This window comes from Orcinus orca, chromosome 16 (assembly GCF_937001465.1).
Source record: "Orcinus orca chromosome 16, mOrcOrc1.1, whole genome shotgun sequence".
NCBI lineage: Eukaryota > Metazoa > Chordata > Mammalia > Artiodactyla > Delphinidae > Orcinus > Orcinus orca.
In genome coordinates this window covers 53014128-53040557 of record NC_064574.1, presented here as the reverse complement: position 1 = coordinate 53040557, position 26430 = coordinate 53014128, and the positions used below count along the sequence as shown (strand labels likewise).

The following is a 26430-nucleotide window of genomic DNA, read 5'->3' as shown; positions in this document are numbered from 1 at the left end:
GCGGTCGGAGGTGGTCTCCTGTGCATGGCCCAGCTCCTGGCACATCCAAGACAAACCGTGTTTGTAACTTGCTTTTATTGTTTCTTTATAAACTTCCTCTCACATGGAGGAATATATTGTTATAGTCATTAGCTTATCTCTTTTCTTTTTTTAAAACTCTATGCTAACAGCAATGGAGCCAAGAGGAGGAAAAACATAAGCTACGATAGAAAGGCACTTAGAACCTGTTAGAATACTGATATCCTGGAATGTGCAACAACAAACCGACAACAACGACACGTACACCGGCCCCTTCGGGCCTGGTCTATCACCGAGTCACATGCTGAGCTAATGTCACCTTCCAGTGCCCTGTTCCTCTGCTCCCGGGGCTTGAGTCTCAAACCCCTCACCCCAATGGGGACTTAAGGCCTGGGGCCCTTAGTGGGGGTGGGGGTGCCTGGGTCCTGGGTGGGGCGCGAGGGAAGGAGACCAGCTCCCTCCTGCTTTGCTCACAGCCCCTTCAAGGGGCAAAGCCAGTGCTGCCGGGCCCTGTCAGTGGGCTGGGTCAGGGTGACCCCTCTGGGACAGAAGGGCAGTCCAGGAAAGGGCAGGGTCAGCAGAGCTGCTCAGAGGAGGGAAGCTGCAGGGCTGCTAAGGACCCCCCTGCAGTCCCATAGCTCCCTTGTTCTGCAGCCGGCGACACGGAGGGCTTGGTCACTGTGGCCAAGGGCAGGGCAGGCCTAGGAGCCAGACAGAGCTCCTGACTGCTGGGCCAGCACCTCCCAGACGGAACCAGGCCCCCTACGGGGAGGGAACGTGAGGGCTTAGGGCGGGGAATGAGACATGTGCTGCACTGCCAGGCCTGTGGGAGAGCCCAGCTCCCTGGGTTTGGGCAGCAGTGTGGGCTCTGGGGCACACGGAGCCCCAGCATCCTTAGCTTATTCTGGTCCCCTCCGTGGGGGAGCAGAGCAGGGACACCTAGGGCAGGAGCTCAGCTCAGAAAAGCCAAAGGAAGCAGCCAGGTCGCCAAGTCCAGGTTCTTTTGTCTGGTTTCCCCTTCCCAGGCAGAGGAGTGGGGCCCTCCCAAGGGCATCCTTGGCTGCTTCGCAGCCCCTCTTCCCCTCCTCAAGCCCAGGTCCTTCTGTCCATGGCCTCTGGAAGCTCCCATGCCCAGCACCAGCCTGGAGCCCTCCCTCACCTGTGCTGGCCGTGACTTGGTGTCCCCAGGACAGAAGCCGTATCCCAGCCCGGGGTTGTGCCTAGCCAGCCTCCCCTCCTAACACCACCTTGCAGGCCTCCACAGCCCCTTGTGCAGGGTGGCACCACCCCAGGCCAGGCCAGGCCCAGCCCCACCTATTCCCTGAGCTGGGCCGGTCCCAGGTCCTGGCACCTCTCCCCACTCAGGGCTCCCTGAAAGTAGAGGGAGGCCCAGTGGTGAAGGGGCAGATGAGTAGTCAGCCAGCCCCCTCAACCTGGAGTGTCAGCCAGTCCACAGGAGGGACTGACCCTCAGGCAGCGAGCTGGCTGCTGCAGATGGCGGGCAATGAGGGGCAGCTGGCAGAGCAGGCCTCCCTCTCCAAGCTGGGAGGCGCCTTGTCATAAGGTAAGGTGGCTTCTTCCTGTGGCTTTGCCAGGGCCTGCGTCTGTCTTGCTCTCCCTCTGGAGGGTAGACCAGAGGGAAAGGGGTCAGGAGCCCCCAGAGCAGGGGCCCAGTGAGGCTAGGCAGGATGGGGTGGGACCTCAATCCCAGGGGGTCCTCACAGCTCACCATTAAAGGGGATGGGGAGGGAGCCTGGCACTAGTCAGGAGGGCAGATGCCACCCCACCACCCCACTGCTGGGACAGGGCTGGCAGGTGGGCAAGGGAGGGAGGGTGACCTGCCCAGCTGGCCACTGGATGAGGGTGGCACTAGAGTTGGGGGACAGGGGGACTGAAGGCTAGGTGGAGGATGGGGTGGGGTGGGGTGGGGCAGAGGTGAGCCAGGCCTCAGCACCCAGGAGCACAGCTCTCCCTAGCTGGCAGACCCAGTTCCTCCCTCGGGAGCCTGGGGTGCCAGCAATGCCCTTCTAGCACCATCCTTGCTGCCCAGCTTATCTGGGGCTAGGTCTGCCCAGGGGACACAGCCAACTGGGCCCTGGGGCAGGAGAACATTATTGCTATTTCGCAGAAGAGCTTCCGTTCGTCGGGGGGCAGGGCTGGGAGCCGCCGGCTGGGCTACAGGTGGTCGGCGTCCACTAAGTGGGTTCAGTTCACCACGGCCGGTTTGAGCAGCACGGAGCCCGGCGGGATGACCACCCAGCCAGGAGTGAGTGCCTCTGGGCTGCTGGCCGCTGAGTTGACGCCTGTGGACAGGTCCAGCACGGTGCCCGGCAGCAGGGGGAGGCCATCGGGACTTGGCCGGGAGCGGCCGCTCTCAGTCCTCTCCAGGGGGGTCTTGCGGCCTTCTGTGCCCAGGGCCCTGGCCGGCACTGCCCCACGCCCCTTCTCCCCCTCAGCCTTGCCGCCAGCGGAGCCAGCGAGGAGGGAGACCACGGGCAGGCCCAGTCCGCCAGCCCCAAAGGGCGAGGGCAGCAGCGGGTTCTTGGCCAGATTGAGGGGCAGGACGGGGCCGGGCAGCCCAGGGCCCATGCCCCCTGCACCCCCACTGCTCCCGCCATTGCCACAGGCTAGGGCACTGAGGTCAAGGGGGCCGGGGGCCAGGGGCAGAGGCAGGCCGGGCAGGCCGGGGCCTCCGAAGAGGGCAGCCGGGTTGGGGATGATGATCTGGGCCCCGCTGACATAGGGGCTGCCGTCAGGGGTAGGCAGCGGTGGTTTGGGGGGTGGGCGAAGTTGCAGCAGCTCTTGCTGCTCGTGCGACACGAAGTGTCCGTGGGCCTTGATATGTTTGCGCAGCGAGCTGGGGTCCGTGTAGCGCTTGTGGCAGCCGGGCATCTTGCAGTAGTAGGGCTTGTCCACGTAGTGGGTACGCGTGTGCTTGAAGCGGTCACTGGAGTTGGAGTAGCGCTTGTTGCAGCCCTCGTAGGGGCACACGTAGGGCTTCTCGCCTGTGGGCGGCGCCAGTGCTGGTGTGAGGGGCTCCTGCCGCCCAGGCCATCCCAGCCCAGTTTCCCACCCCCCACCACCCACTCGACAGTCCCCAGGCCCCTCATCCCAGACCGAGACCTCCCTGAGAGCAGGGGCTGTCTGATTTGGGGGGTGGTGTCCTCAGCACCGGCAGAGCTCTGACTCCAGTGGGGACGGCAGGTCGTGGCCGCTGAGAAGCCAGCCTGTGGCCTGGCTGTGTGTGCCCTTGGCCTCAGGCCTGTGCTTCAGACTTTGATGACAGCGACCACTTCCACAGGTAATTGCTTAAAGACCCTGCTAGGGCCTGGCTCACAGTGAGCGCTGCGTGGATGCCCTTGGCCCTGACTCAACACAGTTTCTCCAGATTTATGAAAGGGCTGCTCCTGCTGACCAGGGCCGGCCGGAGCCCCGTGAAGCTGTGAGCCTTTGAGATGTGCCTCTAGTGTAAAATATACACTGGAGTCCACAGACTTTGTAGGAAATGAAGAATTTCAGTGTCTCCTTGATGTGTGTGGGGTTTTTTTGTTTGTTTGTTGGCCACGCAGCGCAGGCATTCGGGATCTTAGTCCCCTGACCAGGGATCGAACCTGCGCCCCCTGCATTGGAAGCACAGTCTTAACCACTGGACTGCCAGGGAAGTCCCTCCCTGATGTTTTAATATTGAATTGACAACATTTTGAATACATTGGGTTCAAGAAAATATATCATTGTAATTCACCTCACCGTGTATTTCTTTGTACTTTTTTCAATGTGGGCGATTAGGAAATTTAAAATTAAGGGGCTTCCCTGGCGATCCAGTGGCTAAGACTCCACACTTCCAATGCAGGGGCCCCGGGTTTGATCTCTGGTCAGGGAGCTACATCCCACATGCTACAACTAAGAGTTCGCGTGCCGCAGCTAAGACCCAGCGCAGCCAAATAAATAAATATTTTTAAAATAAATAAATTAAGTGTGTGGCTCTGCTGGCCAGTGCTGGCCCTGTTGTGTGCTGGGATCCACGAGAAGCGAGCAGACACACTGCAGTCACAAGTGGCATGAGTCGACGATCATACGAACACAATGCCGAGTGTGACACAGGAAGACAAGTCTGTGTCCCAAGAGCGCGTGGCGAGGGTCTGACCCATGGGAGAGGCTTCCCCAGCGAGTGGCACTCGGAAAGGGGCCGCCAAACAGTTGGGGTACGCGACTGTCTCTTGGCTGCAGAGATGGCCCGGCGCCCGCACTCCAGCCCCGCCCTCACCTGTGTGTGACCGGTTGTGGATCTTCAGGTTCTCCAGGCGGGAGAAGCTCTTGCTGCAGGTGGGGCAGCGGTGCGGCTTCTCGTTGGTGTGTGTGCGGATGTGGATGAGCATTTTGTATCTGCTCCAGGGAGGGCACAGGAGGAGGACAGCTCAGCCGCTGGACACCCAGGCCCCCCTTCCCACCCACCTCGCCCTCCCTCACCTGGCGTTGAAGCCGCGCCCATGGCGGGCACAGCCCTCCCAGTGGCAGCAGTAGCCTGCGTCCTTTTCGGGCTTGACGTGGTAGTCATTGACGTGGTCCACCAGGTCTTGTAGGAGCTCAAAGGGCTGGTTACACTGCAGGGCCAAGAGTGTGCTGAGCCCGAGTGGGGCCGCCACCTGCCCTGGACCCTGCCCCACTCTTCCCAACCCCCACTCACCTTGGCCCAGCGACACACCAGCTGCTTGGGCAGGGGCAGCTCTGGCGAGAGGCACTTGTCCTTGGGGGGGGTGAGGAATGAGGAAGCAGGCAGGTGCAGGGCCCCCCCGGAGCCTAGGGGCAGGAAGAACTGGAAGGAGCTGGGGACGCTGTCCAGGTAGCGCAGTGGCTGGAGGTCCTGGGGGAGGGTAGGGGGCAGAGCTGGTCAACACCTGCCCACGGGCCAGTGGGCCCAAACCCCACCCCCACACCCCCGGTCTCCCTCTGTCTGGGGGTTGAGCTGTGTCCCACACGAGGACATGTCCCAGCCCCAACCCCTGGTACCTGTGTGCATGACCTTGTATAGAAATGGGGTCTTTGCAGATTTAAGTTAAGAGGTCAGACTGGACAGGGGCCCTGAACCCAGTGACCAGTGTCTCCAAAAGAGAAAGGGAGATTTGGACACAGACACACGGAGCGGGGAGGCCGTGTGATGACAGAGGCAGAGAGTGGAGTGACATGGCTAGAAGGCAAGGAGCACCTGGAGCCACCAGAAGCTGGGAAAGGCAAGGGAGGACTCCCCCTAGAGCCTTCGGGGAGACCATGGCCCTGTGAACACCTTGATTTTGGACTTTAGCTTCCACAATAATACATTTCTGTTTTAAGCCACCCAGTTTGTGGTCCTTTGTTACAGCAGCCCCAGAAATACACTTTCTCTAGAACACACATCCCCTCCTTACCGGGCCAGTGGGCACTGCAGGCAGGTCCCCATTGCCCTGGCGCTCAGGGGACAGCGAGCTGCTGCCATTGGGCGAGTCCAGCCCGGACGGCGGCGACAAGCTGAGGTCCACCAGGGGGGCTGCCGAAAAGCGTCCCTCTACCTTCTCGGGGAACTTGGGGTTCAGCAGGAAGCCTAAGGGAAAGGCATGATTCAGGGATACTGGAGCCAGGAGTTCTGACGGGCCAGTCCCTCCTGCCCACAACTCCTCCACTGTGACTCTGGAAGCAGACACCAGCCACACCCTGCCCCCCCCCACCCCGCACCACCCTGGGACCCAGGAATCTGAGTAGCAACCTGTACAGCTGACAAATGTGACCTCTGCCGTGGTGAGAGCTCAGCCACTGGTTAAGATGGGAAGTACCCATTTTACAGATGGGAACGGGCTGGCACACAGGGTAAGTAACTGAATAGGGACTGGAACCCAGGGCCCCTGGTTCCTCATCACAATGTCAGGTAGGGACCTCTCACTTCTCTCCCGTCCCTTTCTGCCCCCTTCTGTAACATGAAAGGTTTGGGCTGGGCTGCTTCCAGAGCCTTCCAGCTCAGACGTGGTAGATCTGGTTTTCAGGGTCCACCAGAGACGGAGCAGAAGACCTGAGCCCCAAGCACCCCCTGAGAAGCACTTGCTGGGCTCAGTCCCCAGTCTCAATTGGTCTGGCTGACCGACCACTCTGCCTCAGAGCCCAGACACTGGGCCACGGGGCCTTTTGCTACTACCCATGAATCCCCCGTAACCCCTTACCAGCTCCTCCAAATTCTCCCAGAGGCCTCAGTCTGAATCCTGGCTCTGCTGTGCCAGCTTCAGGAGCTGGGCAAGTCAGTTCCCTCCTCCCAGGGACAGTGTCACCTCCAAAGATAAACTGCTGGGAGGATGGATGGACAGTGTGGAGAGCACTCTAAGTGAGGCTGTGAGGGGCTGTGACTATGTCCTGGTGGATACACCTGGGACGTTTTTCCTATCGCCATGGCTCCTTCAGGGCTCAGAGACTGCTGCCCTGCCCGGGCACAGTACCTGAGGGCGGGGAGCCCGGGGAGCCCGGGGTGGGGCTGTCATCCACCAGGCCGAGCTCCCTGTGCAGAGCTCGGTGCCGGACTGCACTCAGTGTCCTCTCCCGCTTCTCTCTCGCCGCCCGGAGCTTTGTGATGCTCAGCTTCAGGTCGAGCGGCTCGTCCAAGGAGTGCATGGTGATGGGGGCTGGGGGTGGGGGCGGCAGCAGGCAGCGAGGGGCTCCCAAGCTGGTATTCAGGCAGGAACCTGGGAGAGGACAGGAGCTGTGTTGTGACACTGTGACCCCAGACTCCTCCTCGGGCTGAGCCCATTAAAGCCCACAGGAGCGGAGAGGCAGTGGGTGTTGGGCAGTGTGGAGGCTGCCTCCCCGGGTAGAGAGACCTTCTGAGTGGCTCTGGACAGCAGGTATCATGGTGAGCCAACCACCAACCCACAGCTAACTCCTCCACTTCCCACGAGACTTTTCTGGGAAGCAGCTCACAGGGTCCATTCTGCCATGAATGGAGTTTTAGCGACACTGTCTCAGGTTGCAGAGCTAGGAAGTGGCAGAACCATCAGATTCAAGGCCACATCTCCTCCCTGGAACTGGCCAGGCAAGTCCCAAAGGTCATTTCTGACTGAGTGGGAAGTCACGCCTGGGACATATGCCTGGTGTGAGCTGGAAGACCCAGAACCAGGCCAGGAGGGCAATGAGTGTCCTCCCAGGTGGCCCTCAGAGGTGCTAGTTACTGACCGCTAGCACCTAAGCAGCTGTGGTCACCTCCAAGGGAATGAGGCTGACAGCTTGTCCCAGGCAAGCTGTGCGAAGCCTGGCCTGGCCCCAAGGGTTGGGCAGACAGACAGGTGGCCTTGCCTCCCAGGGGCAGTCCAAGGAGAGGGTCCCACAGGCGTGGGGAGCCCGAGGGCTCTGGGCCACCACCAGGGGGCAGCTGGGGACTGTGGCCCAGCCAGGCCATCCAGGGGCAGGGTAGGGGGAAGTGATGGGCTGTCTAGTGGTTAGTAAAACACATACATACATAATTTTTTTTTAATGATGATGATATTCTTTTATTTTGAGTGGTGAATTTTCACCACTTTGAATTTCTCAATGGTGTAATTTTCTTCACATATAAGTGACCCAAGAGCAAGGGTCCTTTATTCCAAATCATTTTTTACAGCAGCAATCTTTTCACATGCTGGGAAATGGTGTTTCCTTGTGTTTGTTAATTGAGATGATTACACCCTGAAAATCTATCTGCCAAACAAGATACTCTCTGTCGTTCACAGAATCTAGCTCTTCACAATTTAATAGGGAACATCCCCGAGACCACCACATGGTAAAAGACTTCGTGTATTTCACCAGTGTGTATGTTTGCAGAGCTGCCTGGAGCTCTCTCCACGGAGCAGGACGGGGACCCCACATCCTCACTCATCTTCTCCAGACCAAGCCCCTCAGCAACTTGGAGCTTGCCCCAGCTCCAAGCCCGGGCTCATCCGTCTCCCCAACAAGCTCCACTTCTGCCAAGACCCTCCACACACACACAGGTAACAGTGGTCCCCTCCCTCACTTAGGACCCTCTGCTTCTGGGGACACATCCCAAGACCCCAGCACATGGCTAACATTGGAGTCTCTGAGCCTGGGGAGGGGGCAGCATTATCAGAGAATGGGTGGCCACACTTGGCTGTGGGACCGAGGTCTGTGACTTTACTTTTCCCTGTTAAACTCCATCAGGTGGGAGCTGGCAGATCTGTTTGGATTAACCCGCAGGCCATGCATGGGCCAGGGGCTCCCAGTGATGCCAGAGAGCTGGGACCAGACTGCCACACTGTCCCCTTAGGAGCTCCAGACCCAGGTGGGCAGGTGACAGTGATGGATGGACCTGGGCCCCCTCCACTCTTCCTCTGGCTGGGCAGGGAGCTGCCCTCTGCCTGACCCACCCCCCCAGTTATGTCTGTCTGTCTGTGTGTCTGCCTGTCCCTCCACCTGTTTATTTTTAGACACAGGCCCAGTCCAACCTCCCTGAAGCTCCTCTGTGCTGGGAGCCTGGAAGGGGAGGAAGGAAGTAAATATTTATGCTGATTAAGAATTCAGGAGCCAGGAAGGGCTGGTGGCCTGGTCCTTCAGCTGGCCTAGAGCCACAGGCCTCCCCACAGCCTCTGTCCCCCAACCCCCTACCCGACCTTCTGGAGAAGGGGACCACGAGGGCAGGATGGATTGGGAACTGGGAATTCAGACTGACACTCTCATTGGCAACACTGCCCAAGTAACATCCTTTGGCACCTGCCCTATGCCCTCTCCTAAGGCCAGAGGGGAACCAGGGAGGAGCCATGGGTCACCTTGTTTTGAAGACTTGTAGGAGACACTGCCTCAGCCCAGAACTAGGGAGGACCCCAAAAGGAGCTTGTCTCCCAGGGTGAGGCTGGGCCTACAGCACCCCCCTTAATCAGCAGACCCAGTCCCCAGAGACACCCCCCCCACTTCCTGCCACTGGGTCCTGCCCTGGGAACAGGGGTTCATTCTGATGAAAGCCAGAGCCCAGCCAGGAGGCCCAGCCTCCCCACTCCTGGGAAAGGAGGAAGGAGCCGCCCCCAAAAGCCCACAGCTCCCCACCCTAGGCTGCCCCACCCAAGGGGAGACGCCTGTGACCCCCACTCCTGCTCTGACCTTGGCCAACCTCCAAGTGTCCCCTTCCACCCCCCACCCCCAGCCAGCAGTGGCCAGTTCTGGGCTCGGGCTCTATTCTTTGCTCCCGGGCTGGGTGATGGGGGCAGTCCAGAGCCAGGGTCACATTCTCCTGGGCCTTAGAGGCCCAGAGTGGGTACGCAGCTGGGCCTGGAACCCCGGGACTGGCGCTGTGATCACCTCCGGAGGCCGGCAGCCAGCCATCACCCGATCGATTTGGGGGTGGGGAGGTGGACACTCGGTGTCTGTTTCCCGGAGAAGGAGAGGGACGCTCCGAAGGGTGACCCGCCTCGCTGAGAGTAGAGGCGAGTCTCTTGAGGTAGCGCGGAGCCTGGTTGCGGAACCCTGGCCTCAGTTTCCCGCTGACCGCGAGGTGACGCGACAAGCGCCCCGCCAGCGCGGGGTCATGCGGTCCCCGAGCGCGGGGGTTGGGCGGGAAGGCGGCGCCGAGGTGGCCGCGCAGCCGGGCGCCGCTGCTCCAGCTGCGAAAGGAACTAATTAGGGCGGAGGGAGCGGGAGGAAGCGGCGCGGGTGGGAGCGCGCGGGGGTGGCGCGGGGACCACCGGGGCGGCGGGGGCGGGGCGGGGTCACCCCGAGGGTGGGCCGCGGTGGCCCTCGGGGGCCCGGCCCCCGCCCCGCCGCGCCCGCCTTCTGGCCGAGCGCAGACAATGGCCGCTATTGTGCGCCCTCCGGCCGCGCGCAGACGGCCCCCAGCTGCAGCGCCCGCAGCGCCCTCCCGGCCCTACCTGGCAGCCCGGCCCACCCCAGCGGGGGGCGGAGCCGGCCCCTCGGGGAAACTAAGGCCGGGACAAGTCACCGCCTCCGCCAGGGTCCTGCGGCGTGGGGTGGAACGCACACCCGAAAGCGGGGGGTCAGCATCCATTAAGCACCTACCATGTGCCAGGAGCCGTCTGTGCACGAATTCTCTGAACCCTCTAAAGTCGCTCTTGTGAGTGACGCCGTTGGTTTCCCTGTGGCACAGATGGGGAAACTGAGGCTCAAGGTCACCAGGCTAATGGGAGCCGCCGGCAGGAATCTGCTCTGGAGAAAGCCCCTCGTCCCTGCTTGGGAGAGGGCCGCTGGCTGGACCTGAGCCGGGAAAGGGGCCTGTGTGGACGGAGGCGGCAGGCTTGGCACGACCCCTGAGAAGCGCTCAGGGTCTCTTGGCAGAAACAGAGGACTGGGCCCCTGTAAGAGAGGCCTCCCTACCCACCCCACAGCAGCGTGGGACCAGGTGAGCGAGAGCCAGGGTAGCAGTGTTGTCAGGGCAACGAGAGGCACACCCTTTATTCCCAGGGGTTGTCCTGAAACTGCCCTTTGAGCAGCTATGACCCGTCCAGCCTAGGACTTGGGGACCAGGACCCAGGAGGTACCTCTCAAAAGCCCACGTGACTTTCTTGCTATGGAATGTAAAGCAGAAGCGAGTCCCTGGCTTCCCTGCATTTGGAGGGGTGCCCCTGCATCTGGTACAGGGACCATCATTGTCAGCACGTGGGTCTTACAGAGGGGGAAGCTGAGGGCTGGGAGGGGAGACCTCTGGCCCAGGTTTCATGAGTGGGTGGCACGCCCACTGTTTAAGGCAGGTGTTGTTTCATCCACATTTACAGATGTGAAAACTGAAGCTCAGGGAGATTAAGTGATCTGTCCAGGGTCACACAGCTTGTCTGTGGCAGAACTGGGTTTCAAGCCCACGTGAGCCCAGAAGCTGTGTTCACCATTAGCCCCTCCTGGGCCCATGGACGTGGGAAGAGGCAGGCAAAGGGGGTCTGGCTTCCCACCCCCTCCCTGCCCAGGGGTTTGTGGGAGCTAGGTGCAGAGCCCAGGAGGGACAGCAGGCTGTGAGTGGGTGCTGGAGGGGCTGACTATTGGGGGGGGCCCACAGAGAGGCTTGGGGAGCTGAGGGCAGATATGCTACCAAAGCAAACGGCCCCACAGCCCTGCATTCCTGGGAACTGCTGCGGCGCCCTGCTCTGGCCAAGAGCTCCACCCTCTTCAGCCGCACAGTGGCGGGGGCCGGGGGGCAGGGGCAGGCCTCATCTTCTCAGGGCCCCCCTTTCTGACCAGGCCACAGAGCAGGGCTCCAGTATGCGTCAGACCACCTGGGTCTCCAACTTGGCTCTGCCACTTCCGGCCCATTTGACTTAGGGCAAGTCACCTCCCAGTCTGAGCCTCATTGTTGTCATGTCTAAAACAGGACGATAATCATAGAATAAGGCATACCCCTCGGGCTTCCCTGGTGGCACAGTGGTTAAGAATCCACCTGCCAATGCAGGGGACACAGGTTTGAGCCCTGGTCCGGGAAGATCCCACATGCCGCAGAGCAACTAAGCCTGTGCGCCACAGCTACTGAGCCTGCGCTCTAAGGCCTGCGAGCCACAGCTACTGAAGCCCACATGCCTAGAGCCTGTGCTCCGCAACGAGAAGCCACCGCAGTGAGAAGCCCTAGCACTGCAACAAAGAGTAGCCCCCACTCACCGCAACTAGAGAAAGCCTGCGCCCAGCAACAAAGACCCAACTCAGCCATAAATAAATAAATAAATTTAAAGACATACCCCTCATTGGATTTTGGGGAGAAATCAATAAAATGCTGCATATCCGATGATTAGTGTTTCCCATTAGTATGTAATGTTCAGCACCTAGAACACTGCTGGGCGCATAGTAGGTGCTTAATCAAACTTGTGAACAAATTGTCACCAGCGCTGCTGAGTCCCCCAGTCTTTGGCCAGTTTGGGGCTGTGAGGACAGCTGAGAGGGGACCTGCCCTCCCACTGTAATCACATAGTCTCACCCTCAGCTGGGAGTACCTGTACTTCAGTTGAGGGTGTAACTAAACAAGCTTGTGCCCCTCGGAGGGCCGCAGTCTCTGCTACCCAGTGGAGTGGCCACAGCTAACCCAAGCCACCTTCCAGAGCCTGACTGCATCAAAGAAAGAGCACTGGGAGGCCCTGGAGAGGCTCTGAGCAGCCCTGGAAGAAGGAAGCCTCCTCCCAGGACCCAGGGGGCTTATCCTGAGGCTTCGACCCAAGCAAGTCCCAGGAGAGGGGCCAGTGCCAGCAGCACTTCCTGGAAGAGTGTGGGGTTCGCCTTCCCCAGGAACCTCTTGCTTCACAAGCAGACCCCGCCCCCACCCCAAGATGGGCACTCAGCCAGCATGGGGGTGAGGGTGGGGGGCTTCCCCAGGCCCCCTGGAGGGCAGACCCTGCCCAGGTGGGAGCTCAAGGGCCTCCAGGTGACACAACCAGGGCTGAGCTCTCTGCTTAGCCATGGGGGCCTCGGGAAAGCTCCCAGCTGGGCACCTCCTGAGCAGGGGTGCATGCCAGGAACCCCCACTTGGGTACGTTTAGAAAGCGCTACCCAGAGTCAGGCTACCAGGTCCCAGTCCCGTCACACCTTTGAGACTTGGTTTCCTCATCAGGAATACAGGCCCCATGGATCAGGTGCCAGCTCACGGGGCACCCCACAGGGCGAGCTTGCCAGGCACCTGGCACACAGGAGGTGCCAGCAACTGGTAGCCCTGAAGATTCTTGTTTTCAGCCCTGGGCTGGGGGTGCCCCACACAGTAACTCAGCCTCCAAGGTCACCCAGATGGTTCAGGCAGTACTGATGCTGGAAGGCAAGCAGCTGGCTCCCCTATGCCCCTCCCCAGCTCCAGCTTCCCAGGAGCTACATTTCCTTTCCCAATGCCAGCAGGGTGACACCAGGCTCAAGCTGGGGGGTGGGGGGAGCAGCTCACACATGGGCCAGGCCTGCACATGCACACTCACACAGACACACACACCCATCCAGCTGCAAGGACCAGCCTGGCACAGAGGCCTCCCCTAGCCTGGTGGCTCCAGGCCCATCAAGGCGGCCTCCCACCCCCCGCTGCCTGCCTGCCTGCAGCCACCTTTGCACAACTATGTCTGGTATTTTCCTGTCTGCCCAGCTTGCGGGGGCGGGGGGGGGGGGCGGCGGTGCGTGGGGCTATGAGCACTGCCTGCACCTGGGCCTCAGCCAGAGGCAAGCCCGCCAAGCAGCCCCCACGCCCAGGTGGCGGGTGGAGAGGGAAGGGCTGGGCCCCCAGGCCGCCCAAATCCCTGGGAGGGGCCAGCACCAGGGGAGCCAGACAGGGACTCACACCAACAAGGCTTAGGCACAGCAGCCCAGGCCCTGCCAGGCAGCACTGCCACTCGGCGTGGGCGGGCAGGGCTGGGCACTCTGCCAGTGCTCTCTAGGGCCTGCAGAGGCGTTGGCCAGTGTCCCACAGGACATGGATGGGCACCCATGGCACCCTCAGACATATAGGCACATGCATATGTGTCACACCTGTGCACACACACGCCACACACAGGACACGGCAGGTAACAAGGGTCAGGGTCCTGGACCCAGGAGTCTCGGCTTATGGGTGGGAGCGGGGATGAGGCCCAGTCCCCACAGAGAAGGAAACACTGTGCTTCCCACACTGAGCCTGGCTGCAGGACGAGCCCGGGAGTGCCACCCAAGTCCTGGGGGCCCCTCCTCACGGCCCAACCCTCCCACCACCCCGGGACAGGGACCAGGCCCACTGTGAACAGCCCCCACCAGCTCAAGATGGCAGGAGGCGGCCAGGCGGGCTCTGGACTTTGGCCCTTCCCTCCGCCTCATTTACCAACCACTCAGTTATGCATTCCAACACCAGGCCCTCCACTCGGTCCTGGGGGCCCACAGATGAATGAGAATGAAGGGCGCCCAGACTCACAGAGGTGAACAATGTTAGGGGTGGGGTGCTCCTGTGTGTGTGTGTTGCGGGGGGTTGGATCCAAGTTGGCCACATGGACATGGGGTGAAGCGTTGGGGTCCTCACAACCAGTGCTGTGGGCCATCTCCATTCATCCTCAGGACCCTGTGAATTAGGTGTTATTCTCCCCACTTTCCAGATGGGGAAACTGAAGCTCACAGTGGTTCAGTTACCTGCCAAAGTCACAGAGCTTATAAATAGCACGGCTGGGATTCACCTCCAGGCTCCAAAGCCCACATTCTTTCTGCACCCAACACTGCAGAGGCCTGGAAGCGTGGCCCCAACTGACCCATAATGAAACTGCCCGTCATTCAGCAGAGGAGGAAGCCCAAGAGAGAGGCTGGGCCAGGACCTGGAGGGTACTGGGGAGCCATGGACTGCTCTACACAGAAGACTGCCATCTTCCTTTCCAGCCCAATCTCCTGTTCCCAGGCTCTCCCCTTCAGCACTCCTTTCTCAGGACTCTCTGCCTCCTGCTCACCTGATGCTCTTGGGTGCTAGCTCCTGCCTCACAACCTTCTGCGCTTCCATATTCTCCTCCAGCTGCCACTCCCCTCCGATCTCCTCCTCCAGAGTCTCCCCTGATTCACTCTTTGCCTCTTGCAGCCATACATGGCTGTTCTTCCAGGTGCCTGAGAACTGAGCAGAGGACCTGCCTCTGTCCCCACACCGCTGAGGGCAGCAACCCTAGCCCTGCAGTGGCCCCTTGCTGCCTGCCACACTTGCCCTGGGTCCAAGTCCTCACAAGTGCATCACTAATGCCACTCCTTCCACCACAGTGAACTGAGCAGCAATGGGAAGTGCTGGGGACTCAGAGCCCAGACAACCAGGCCTGCTCCGATTTGATGTGAGCAAGGCTCTGGGCCTCAGTTTCCCCATTGGTGAAAGGAGGGGGCTGGCCTAGAGTAGGACCAGAGCCTGAACATCCAAACCACTCCCCTAACGGCACCATCACACCTGCCTTTTCTCTCTCTCTCTCTCTCTCTCTCTTCTGCAAGGCATGAATCTTAGTTCCCCAACCAGGGATCAAACCCGTGCCCCCTGCAGTGGAAGCACAGAGTCTTAACCACTGGAGTGCCAGGGAAGTCCCCAGCCCTTCACTTTTCTCAAACACTTGGTACTCAGTGAATGTTTGTTGAATGAATGAGAGAATGAATCCATTGGTGGTACCTACCAGCAGGGGAGGTGTGGAGGGGCTTAAGGCCCAAAGAGGGAAGTGGCTTGCCCACGAGGCAGGGCCCTGACACAGATGTCTCCTCCTCCTTGTCTGGGGCAAGGGACCCAGGAGCAGACCTGGGCGGTGAGGGTAAGGCAGTCAGCATCACCCTCATCGGTTGGGATGACCAGAAGGGCGCAGTTCCCCCAGCTTCATCTCCTGCCACTCCCACCCAGCCCTGACACAGAGCCGCCCCAGAACAGCTGGTCTAGACCAGGCCCAGCAGGAGCTCCAGCACAAACTCTGGACTCCACCCCCATGCCCTCTTCCCAGCCACCCCTGCCCCTCCCCTGCTCCCCCTCTGGGTAGCAAAGCAAGTCCAGAAGCCAGGGGCATGAACCCAAAGGAAACACCCACTGGGTGGGGCCGTGCCAGGCCTGGCCTGTTTCAAGTCCTTGGGGCCCAGGGCCCACAGGACCACTCAGGGTGTCCACTAGGTATCCTGAAGGGCGTGTTGGGGGCCTGGCCTGGAGGAGGTCAGGGCTGGCAGGCAGACAGACAGCAGCACTGGAGTGGGGGGTACTTTATAACAGGCAGGACAATGGAGGGCCCCACAGCCTTGGGGGGAGGTGGACATCACAGCTCTGGGTCAGTCAGCCTGGAAGTGTGGTGATGGGGGTTGCCGAGGGTCTGGATGCAGGAAGGAGTGGCCCTGGGGAGAAATGGCTCAGGCAGGCTGGGACTTGCCAGGCAGACCCAGGCAGACAATGAGGGGGAGGGAGGGAGGCTTCCTCCAGACACAGCTGTCCCCACATGATGCCCATGCAGAGGATGGGGGGCAGCAGAGAAGCTGGGGGGATTCCCAGGCTGAACTGATATTTCAGCGGCCAGGACCACACAATCCTAGGCTCTGGTTCCCCTCTGACCCTCCCTGATCCCAAGTGGCCCTGGGCCAAGCCCTCAAGTCTCTGAGCCTGTTTCCTCCCCACCCGCCTCCTTACTCTCAGGGTCCCAGTGGGAAGCTACCCTGTGAGTGTGTCAGGCAAACAAGACCCTCGGTCAGCCAGGCAGGATTGTCTTCCTGGAGGCTCCCGGGGGCTGACTCAGGCAGCTCAGCAGTCTCCTGGGGCCTCAGCAGGTTCCCACCCACCCTTGGTCATGACTGGAGGAAGGGGCCAGGGACCAGGTCTGAGTCCTTCTGCAGATAGCCATCTGCCATGACAGGGGTACGTGTACACATGCACGTCACACATGCTCACGTCGGGCCCTCACTGTGAAGGTACTACCTGGCCTCTCTAGCAGTGAAGACAAAGGACCTGAGGAGGCTCCAGTCACCCCCCAGTTATGGCTCTGGAAGATTCTCAGCCCCCGCTGCCCATCCCCCACCAGGGGCAACTGGAGCAGATGGGAAGTCCTCCCCCATTGGAATCACCTCCCATCTCTGTGGCCCCCCAGGCCCCTCCAGTTACCCAGACCCTCCATCCCATCTGAGAGGGCGAGGGGAGTGGAGAGCCTGAGCTCCCTGCCCCGCAAGATGCCCAGAGCAGGGCCTTTACCCTGCCCAGCCTGAGGGAGCTTGCGACATGTCCCAGGCAGGAGGCAGGTCAGAACTCTGGGGCTCCTGGAGCGCCTGGGAGGGGTCCCACAGTCCCAGAACTGGAATGGGAAAGAGGACCAAGGACCCCTGCAGACCTGGGCTAGGCCTCGTCTCCCCCATGGAGAAGTCTGGAGCTGAGGCCAGGAGGATCAGTGCCAGGGAAAGGATGGAGGCTCGGGGCCCAGTATGCACAGCTGCTAGGGCCAGCTCAGGCCCCCCCTCAAGAGCAGGCTCCTCTCTTGTGCCAGGCCACCAGACCCCAACCCTACCCTCCCGAGCCATAGCTGACCCAGGAACTCAGGCCCAGATGCCCATTGGCCCTTTTCCATCCTGTGCCTCAGTTTCCTCATTTGTCAAATAGGGATCAATGAGTCTCTCACGAAGCTAATGTAGCAATTTCAGGTGACAGATGTCAGTGCCTGTGGTGGCCACTGGAAGGCATCCTTTTGATTTTCTCAGGGAGCTGTTAGAGGCGTTCCTCCCCTGCTGCTCCATCTCTTGACCCACTTCACCTCCCCAACCCACCCCCAGACCCCGGGACCTGAGCTGATATTTTTATTAGTTGGAGAGACAGCAGGGGCTTATAGGGCTAAGTTGGATCCTGGAGAGAAACCTGGGTCTACTCCAGACCACGTCCCTGCATAAGACACCCCCAACCCACTCAGCAAGTCCATTCCTCTCCAGGTGTCAGGGTCACCCCAACCCTGGCTGATCAGCAAAGCACTAGAGGTCCTGGGTGAAAGTGCAGGGTCCCTGCCCCCAGGGTGGGGCTGAAGCGGCCACCCTGGAAACCACTAGGGCAGATGTGTCCCAAGTGCCTTGCAAAAGCTGTGGTGTCTCCCACCCAGGGCTGGAGGCAGGCTGGGGCAAGGCTGGGTATCTCATCCCCGCCTGGCCCTGGCATTCTCAGAGAGGTGAACCCCCAGACTCATGTCTGGACTGTGGCCCATCTCTAGGACCCTTTCACAGGCCCTGGGAGGAGAGGCAATTTGTGTTGGGGGGAGATCCACATTTTTTGGCTGACCCCAAAGACACCCTTGCCAGCCAGGGACACCCCCACCTCTGAGAAGGGTGCTTATCGAGGTGAAGGGAGGACCACACAGCACCTTCCAGGGGTCAGCCCTCTGGCCTCAGTCATCTGTGTGAAATATAAAATGACAATAGCCCCGAATAGAGGAGGGCTTCTCAAAGCCTCGAAAAAGGCAGACCCACCCCCCACCGCCCCATTCCACTCGGCTCAGGGCCTCCCCACTGCAATCCGAATTTCCCACTTGGGTGAGGGGCCTCTTCAGCCCTGCCTGGAACACGGGAACCTGGAGAGGCCTCCTGCGTGGGAGAGAGCCAACAGCAGCCCTCGCCCCAACCCCTGGCGTGCCTCTCAGCGCCAGGGGCCCCACCCCAAACGCCTCCCAGAGAGCTCAACTGCACGCCCCAGTCCCACATCTGGTCCCCCAGCCACAGCTGTCGCCACCCTCCCTCATCCTGGGATTGCCCCAAACTCTGCCTGGCGCCCGTCCCCGCCCCCTCGCCCAAGTGGGAAATTGGGATTCCAGGCAAGTCGAGTTGGGGTAGATGGAAATGCACATAGGAAAATGTCAGGAAAACACATTCTTCCTTCTATAAGGCAGCTCAGACCCCTAGAGGATTAGGTGGCAGATGACACTCCCACAGCCTGGGCCAAGGCCAGGAAAGGAGGGGAGAAGGGCGAGGGGTCCACATGATGGGGCTGAGAGGGATCCAGGCCCTCTGACAAGCTCCAGGGAGAGGCCCTGGTAGAGCTCTGTCCCCAGACCAGTTTGCCCTTTTGCCCGGCACTCCCAGCAAGGAGGGGAGCCCAGGCATGAGAAGACATCGCTGTGGCTACCCATTTGCAGCTGGGCTTTTCAGAAACAACAAAAGCTTTGGGGGGGACTCAGTTCACAGGATTGTTTAAAAATGAGGTTTCTGGATGTCTGTGGCATTCAGTTATTCATAGCGGCTCCACCCACGGATAATTGAGAGTTGGCTTTTGTTGGCCTTAGCCCCCTCTCGGCACCCCCCACCCCCAGGTCTTCTCATGGACTCTGCAGGTCAGAAAGCTCACCTTGTCTGACCCCTCGGTCAGAAGAGGAAACTGAGACCCAGAAGGGGGAAGAGCATGGCCCAAGGACCCTCGGGAGTTGGTGGCACCGCCAAATGTCGAATCCAGGACATCAGACTCCCAGGCCAGGGGCTTTTCCCACTCACCCTCCAGGCTGTGGCCCAGCTCCAGCGAATCCCCCAAAGCCACTGACCCCAAAAGCAGTGATGCCTGGAAGTGGGGTGACTCACTGTCTGGCTTCCTGGGGCACCTCCTCCCCATCAGTGAGGGAAGGACTGGCAGGTGTCCCTGTGTAGAGAGCCAGGAGCAGGGAGAGGCCCCCCAGGGGTCCTGCATCAGGGTCACTCAGGGGCCGAAGAGCCCCAGCTGGAGGGATTTAACATCAAAGGTCAAAGGTCACAGACAGGGAAGGGCGGGCAGGCATAGGGGTCAGAGGGTCAGCGCTAATGGCAGCTCCGGAAAGGAGGGGGAGGGGAAGGGGCTAAGGAAAACGGGCGGCTTTCAACGGGTCTTCAACCCCCATAAATGGTGCCCAAGCCCCTGGCACTGCCTCCTGCTTGGCTGACTGTAGACAGGGCCAAGCCAAGCTGGGCTGGGCTGTGAAATGAGCTGGGCTGGAGCTCAGAAAGGGGTGTCCTGGGAGGGGCCCCCAGGTGCAGCCCCTCCCCCAGTGCCGGCCAGGGCCAGCTGGGAGGCCCAGCCTGGGCCCAGAGGGGAGAAAGAAGAGCAGAGGGGAGGTGCCGAGGAGGTCATGGAGAGGGTTGTATGAGCTGGGCTGGAACAGCTGTGGCACCGTGGCACTGGTGTGGGGATTGGGGAGGGCTGGGCGGGTGGGCACACTGAAGGGGCCAGTTTCCCCTTCCCTGGGCCTGTCTTCCGTAGCTGCTGGTTAAGCTCCACCTTCCCTCCAGGATGTCAAGACAAGGCATGTAGGACCTTCAGATGGCTGCCTCCAAGGACCACAGCTCAGGCCCTGTCCCTGGCCCAGACCAAGAACCATGGGAGCCCAGGCCTTGGCCAGGTCCCCAGCTGGCCTGGCTGCCCCCTCAGTGTCAAGCGTTCCCTTCAGAGCCAAGATCCTGGGCTGTGATGGCTGGGGGCCCAGGGCTCCTCCCAGGATCCCTTCCCGCTTCCCAGGCCCCAGGGCAGGGCTGGGCAGCTCCCTGCAACCATCACTGCCCCGGGTGGCCGGCCAGGCGGGCCCTCCTGGAGAGGCGGACAGGCCGCATGCTGCCCTGCTGTGGCCTGAGTACCCGGCTGGGCAGGGCAGTGTGCCAAGGCCTCCAGGTGCCAGCCTGGATTCCAGCCCCATCCCAGGGGGCTTTCGGGGAAGCAGGGCGCAGGCATCTCCCTCCTTCGGGATGCACCTGCCTTGCCCCCCTCCTTCTGCCCCCTCCAGACCCTCCCTCAGGCAGGTTGGAAACCCCTGCCCTCCCCACTCTGCCAGACCCTTCTGCTTGCACCCAGACAGCAGGAGAGGAACAAGTGTTGGACAGAACGCCAGCTCCCAGTCCTGACCCCCGGGGACGCCTCCCTCCCCTGGCCCAAGGAAGGTCGGGGCTAGCCAGGGGCAGCAGGGGGAGACTTTCCCGGACCAGGGAGGAGACACCTTTCAGCCCCCATCCTAGAAACAGCCCCGCCGTGTGAAGGGGCGGCTGCCCGGCTGCCCCAGACAAGTTCGTGCCCTGGCTCGGGGGTAGGGATGGGGGCCCCTCTCACCCCGCAGCACGCCCCCACCGCGGCCGCCCAACTTCCCCGCCGAAGTTTGCTCCCGCCCGGGGCTCGGCTGCAGCTCGGCCCGGCCTCCGGACAGAGGGAGGTAAGGAGGGAGGAGAAAGACAGAGAGACGGTGGGACGGGGCCGGGGAGCCGGCGAGGGAGGGAGCGCGCGAGCCAGCGAGCGAGGGAGCAAGCGCGGGGGCCCCGGCGAGGGCTCACAATGGCCCGGGGCGAGGCGCGGACGAGGGAGGGGGAGGCGACCCTCGGGTCCCGCAGGCCCCGCGCGACAGGCCAGCCCCCCCGCCGGTCCCCGTCCCCGCGGCGCAATGCCTGGGGGCTTCCTACCTCGGCGGCGGGGGCGGTCGGGCTCCGGCTGCGGGCTCCGGCGGTCTGGGGGCGGCGGGAGAGCGAGCGGGGGACGGGGCCGGGCGGGCGGGGGCCAGGGCCCGAGGCTCACGGGGCGCAGGCTCCCCTGGCACGGCCGCCCGGCGCCCGGCCGCTCCGCCACATCTGCAGCTCCGGCAGGGAAGGTGGCCGCGGCGGCCGGGCAGTGCGGGGATGTCTTAGAGAGGGAGGGAGGAGGGAGGAGGGAGGAGGGAGGCGGCGGGAGGAGGGACAGGCGGGCCACGGAGGAGGGGTAGGAGGAGGGGCGCGGGGGGCAGCCTCCCTCCCTCCTCCCTCCCCCGCTGCTTCCCTCACTCCCGCCCTCCCAGCAAACCCCTCTCGCCGCCGCGGCCCCAGGTCCGGGGCGCCAGCTGCCAGGCGGGGCGTGCGCGTCGGGGGGAGGGGGCGGCCGGGACCCGGCGCTGGGCCGGGGGAGGGGAGGAAGGGAGGGCGGCGCGGCCTGGGGAGCGGGCACCGGGAGGGAGGGGGCGCCGGGCCACGGCGGAGCCGCGCACGTCCTCCGCGGCCCCATCCTGGGGTACCCCCCCGAGGCCCCGCCCCCGGCCCGAGGGCAGCTCTAGGACACGGCCCAGGAGGTGGCCTGGGGGTGGCGGGGTGCGGAGGGACGTCCCGCCCTCGGGGAAGCCCGGAGCGGGGGCGGCGCGCGGAGGAGGACTTGAGAGAGAGCGTGCGGGCCCAGAGGAAAAGCCCCAAGACCGGGAAGATGGAGGAGGTCGCGGCGGCCGAGGGGGTGGGGGCCCCTCGCCTCCCTCTCGCGGGGTCACCTTGGCCTGACCCCCTGCGGCCCCAGGCGGCGGGGAGGGCGGCAGGAATGCTTCTTCGCAGGCCCTGATTTCTCCGCCCAGCTCAGTTCCAGGAACGCGCGGGCAGCGCCCGGCGGGCAGAGGCCCAGGCTCCGGATTCGGGGCGGCGCAAGCCAGGGTGCGAGGTGGGCCTCAGCCCCTCCTTCCCGTCGGACGTCGGGCGGGTCCTCGCCCTGCCCTCGGCCTCAGTTTCCCGTGGAATAAGGAGGAGGCCCCACCGCGTTCTTGATCCCAGCAGTTGGGACAACCTGCATTGTCAGGCCGAGCGCAGCTGGGGTCCTTGATCGCGCCGGGACCCTCAGCTCCCAGCGCGGTGCCAGTGGTTAGGAAGTGAAAGGAGTGGGTACACGCGAATGAGAAAGCCCCGCACCCGCACACGGCTAAGTTGATTTCTACCTCCTGAGATTTAACCCCAGACTCGCATTCTTAAGTGTGTTTTGTTTGGGCCAACCCAGAGCCCCCGCCCAATTATCTTCTTGCTGTCTGGTGGCAAATCTTTGTTCAAAAACAACCCTCCTGCTGTTGGCCAACCCTGCCAGTTGGCCTTGAGGGGTCCAGGAGAGGAAAAGCATCCTCCATAGGTGAGGCATCTGACTCTGGGCATAATTTTGCCTTCATTCGTGTAGTTGATGCTGCGGTGCCATGCCAGAGCCTGGGACGAGTAGGTCTTCATCACGCAGCATCCTCAGTGTGTGGCACAGTGCTTGGAACATAGTAGTTGCTCAGAATATGTGGCTTGTATGGACACAGCATAGGTGCTCATTCCATCTTAACTGAATGTACATATGGTAGTGCTCATGACTTTTGCATGAATGGACACATAATAGGTGCTGTGAGCTGTTATGTGGACACATAGTAGATGCTCATTATATTTCGGGCAAATGGATACATAGTAGGTTGCATGAATGGACACGTAATAGGTACTCACGACTGTTGCGTGAATAGACAGAGTAGGCGCTCATGAACTGTTGGGTGATACATGAAAGGCCAGTAGGCCTGGAAGGCAGCAATTTGGGGGTAACCTCCCCTGCCCCCACCCCACCCCAGTTTCCCTCGTGTGGATAATGTGGAGTGAGGCCGGGTTAAACATTAGCCGGCAGATGATCCCTGGGGAAGGCCAGCTTCGGGACCTAGCGCCTTCTGGAAGGGGCTGTTAAGGGCCGACTCTCTGGGTCCGCCGACCTACCAGTGCGTGGGGAGGGGCGGAGACCCAAGGCCACAGAGCGCCCCCTTCCGGCATCCCGGATAGCAGCGATTTAGCCCGCAGCGCGGCCGTGAAGCCTGGGGCCTCACTTCGTCCCCCGTTGGCAGCGCCGGGCTCCAGCCCCGAGGGAATGCAGGTGTATGGAAAAGAGGTACACAAAGGGCTAGTTTTATATTTGTTAAAAATGCTTATGGACTGCTTACAGGGTGCCAGGCACTGTGCGACAGTAGGGACAGAGAGTGAACAACCCCAGCCATCCTTGCCCTCCTGGGTCTCACAGTTCAGCGGGAACGGATTCAAGTGAAATCCAAAGGTCTCTGCCCTACGAGGGGACCTGACCATAAGACGCCTTAACCCGGAGGGCCTTTCTTATTTGTTTTTCTACTCCCGTTTGTTTTCATGGACAAGCATGTTGCTCCCAGTGAGAACTCTGATTTGGGATTCCCATGTTTGGATAGTGAATAATAGTATCTCCTTTCTGAGGTTGATGTGAAGATTAAATGAGGTACATTCTCAATACACATTAGTGGTCACTACCAGGTTTCAAGCCTGACCCACCGCTTTTCAATTCCAGGACCCAGCTGGGGTCCCCTTAGCTGCAAATAAACCCCTAAATTTGGCACCTGCAAATCCAACAAGAATGAGGAACTCTATATATATTAGCTTGGTGGAGTTGACCCAACCAGAAACCCCTGATTCTCAGCCAGACTAGTTCTTCCTCTGTATGAGATGCTTTACTTTCATTATATTCATAACAACCCTGAGGGTGGGTCCTATTATTATTTCCATTTTGCAGAGAAAGAAACTGAGGCAGAGATTAAGTAATTTGGCTAAGGTCTTAGAAGCTAGTAGGAGGCATAGAACAGATTGCAGTCTCAGTCAATCTGATTCCAAAGCTTGTATTATAACCCACTACCTCCCTGGGACATCAGATAAGTGGCAGGAGAGGGGTATGGGACATTTCAGAGGGCCAGTCTGTGAGAGGGTTTTTCACAGTATGCTTTTCTGGGAGGCAGCACCTGCTATAGTAGTTAGGCCAGGCGTGGCTTCCTCCTTCTTAGTGAAAGGTGGGTGAAGAGGGATGTCCTCTTCATAAATACTTCATAAATATTGCTGTTATAGACTGAATGTTTGTGTCCTCCCCCAAATTCATATGTTGAAGCTCTACACACCCACCCCACCCCCAAGTGTGATAATATTTGCACATGGGGCCTTTGGGAGGTAATTAGGTTTAAATAAGGTCATGAGGGTGGGGTCCCCATGATGGGATCAGTGCCCTTACAAGAAAAGGAAGAAAGATTGGATCTCTTTCTCATTCTCTCTCTCCCTCCCCCTCTCCCTCCCATGTGAGGACACAGCAAGAAGGTGGCTGTCTGCAAGCAAGGAAGAGAGTCCTCACCAGGAACTGAATCTGTCAGCACTTTGATCTTGGACTTCCAGCCTTTAGAACTGTTAGGAATAACATGTTGTTTAAGCTACCCAGTTTGTGGTATTTTGTTATAGCAGCCTGAGCTAAGATAATTGCTAATATATTTGGGGGCTGAATCTGGTCCCCTAATCTTTCATCAATAAACTTTTTTTTTTTTTTTTGGCCATTCTGTGCAGCTTGTGGGATCTTAGTTCCCCAACCAGGGATTGAACCTGGGCCCCAGCAGTGAAAGCACCGAGTCCTAACCACTGGACTGCCAAGGAATTCCCAATAAACATTTATTGAATATCTCCTAGGTTCCCATTAATTCAACAGATGCTTATTAAATTGTTATCATGTGGTCATTCAACAACATTTATTGAGGGCCTACTGTGTGCTGGGCTAGCAAACCCAGCCAGGTCTTCAAGGAGATCTCTCAGTCTAGTGGGGACTCCTTACATCAGTACCCAGAGCGGACATGGCTTACTCATTCACACACACATACCTGCCCACTGCAAGGAGGGTTTCCTGCACAACATGATGCTTAGTAAGTAGCTTTTCAATTAACACACGATGCAGGGTCCAGCAGAAACTCAGCTGTATAAGTACGGTTCGGTTCCTGTCTTTCCAGAGCCTTTATTCTAGGGGCAGGAAGTGAATAATACAAGACAACACAGAGACGTGAGCCTGAAGACCTATGTTACAGATGTAGGAGAGATGATAGGAACCGGGACAGATGAATGGCAGCAAATCCCAAACTCTAGCCCTTGACCTTAGCCAAGTCATCGCATCTCTCTTAGTTTCCCTATCTGTGAAATGGTGATCCTCATGCCTGTTATGGAGCTGTGTGAGGCTCTACTGAGAGGGCACACAAAGGGCTCCCACCAATGCCGGGAGGGGAGAAAAAGAGTGCAGCAAATGGTAGCTATTATTGTTATTAATGAAGCCTGCAACCCACTGTGAGTGGGGGCCCAGGCACAAGAATGGAGTGATGGCAGGAGTGAGATCAGGGTGACTTATTAACCTTGAGCAGGCAGCCTGGGGCGATCTCTCCCTGTTGGTGCTGGCTTTCTGTGGCTGAGGGCTGGGGCTGACTATGGGTGGAGTGTTTATTCTGGGAATCAGCCCTGACTGTTCCTCACTCCCTGCTCCAGTGAGAAAGAAGGGCTTTGAGTCAGAACTGAGGGCCCTGCTGGGCCCAGCATGTATGACCCAGCCCACCTGCCAGCAGGGCCCCTGGCTGAGAATGCCCAGGGGCCAGCAAGGTCATTTGGGTTTGAGACACACTCTCCCCGTGGGGACTCACCTGACCCCTAGAGGGCCTGAAGTGCTCAGCTTTTGGAGTTCTGGAGGCTGAACTCTGAATGCCAGCCTGGAGTGAGTCTCCTGGGTTGAGGGGGTGAGGGAGGGGGAGATATTGGAAGTGGGGGGTGTCTATGCTGTCTTCTCAGCCCCTGGCTCCTTCATCAGGGCCAGCTTCATGGACGTTCACCTGTGCAGTTGCACGAGCCTGACATTTAGCAGGGCCCATGCTTCGCTGAATGTTCTGCCGTCACTATCTTGAGATTGTTAATCATTTTTTTTTTTAATTTCTTTTTTTTTTTTTTTTGGTACGCGGGCCTCTCACTGCTGTGGCATCTCCCGTTGCGGAGCACAGGCTCCGGACGCGCAGGCTCCGCGGCCATGGCTTACAGGCCCAGCCGCTCTGCGGCATGTGGGATCTTCCCAGACCGGGTCACGAACCCGTGTCCCCTGCATCGGCAGGCGGACTCCCAACCACTGCGCCACCAGGGAAGCCCTCTTAATCATTTTTGAACACACTGTTCAAAACTGAACCAGTGCATTTTCATTTTGCACTGGGTCCGGCAAATTGTGCAGCCTGTCCTGCCCTCATGCTTTGGTTTCCCCCAGTCTGTAGCTTTTCCCTTGAATGAGGCGTTCAGACCCACCTCTCAGCCACGCCCAGCTAGCCAGGAGTGCCTTAAGTAAGCCCATTTCCTGCAAGGGGGGGTGGGGGGTACAAGCACCTGCCCCTCCAACCTATTGGTACCTACCTTTCCGGAAAAAGCCCAAGGCCGGCTGTGTGGTGGTGGGTAAGTCACTCAACTTTCTGACCTTCTGGTTCTGACAGTACTGTACTTATCTGAGTTGGACTGTTGGGAGGGTTAAAA

At 60.1% G+C, this 26430-nt stretch overlaps 1 protein-coding gene and 1 long non-coding RNA gene across 3 annotated transcripts; one reads left to right on the top strand and one right to left on the bottom strand.

Annotated features, from left to right (window-relative positions):
* Positions 1-57: 57 nt before the first annotated feature.
* Positions 58-21060, bottom strand: GLIS2 (GLIS family zinc finger 2). 2 transcript variants are annotated; one of them, XM_049699539.1, is made up of 7 exons: positions 20785-21060; positions 6474-6716; positions 5421-5593; positions 4703-4879; positions 4486-4619; positions 4283-4404; positions 58-3023 (listed from the first exon to the last, which is right to left on the bottom strand). In XM_049699539.1, the coding sequence occupies exons 2-7, from the start codon at positions 6643-6645 to the stop codon at positions 2224-2226; spliced, it is 1578 nt and encodes a 525-aa protein (XP_049555496.1). In that variant the 5' UTR covers positions 6646-6716; positions 20785-21060; the 3' UTR covers positions 58-2223. The 2 variants fall into 2 exon arrangements, with proteins under 2 accessions (XP_049555496.1, XP_004270281.1); XM_004270233.3 differs by having other exon boundaries at positions 4283-4401; positions 20785-21049.
* LOC125961484 (uncharacterized) lies at positions 8156-11731 on the top strand. The gene is made up of 2 exons (XR_007472238.1): positions 8156-8302; positions 10115-11731. It is a non-coding gene; the product is annotated as an uncharacterized LOC125961484 (long non-coding RNA).
* Positions 21061-26430: the final 5370 nt, after the last annotated feature.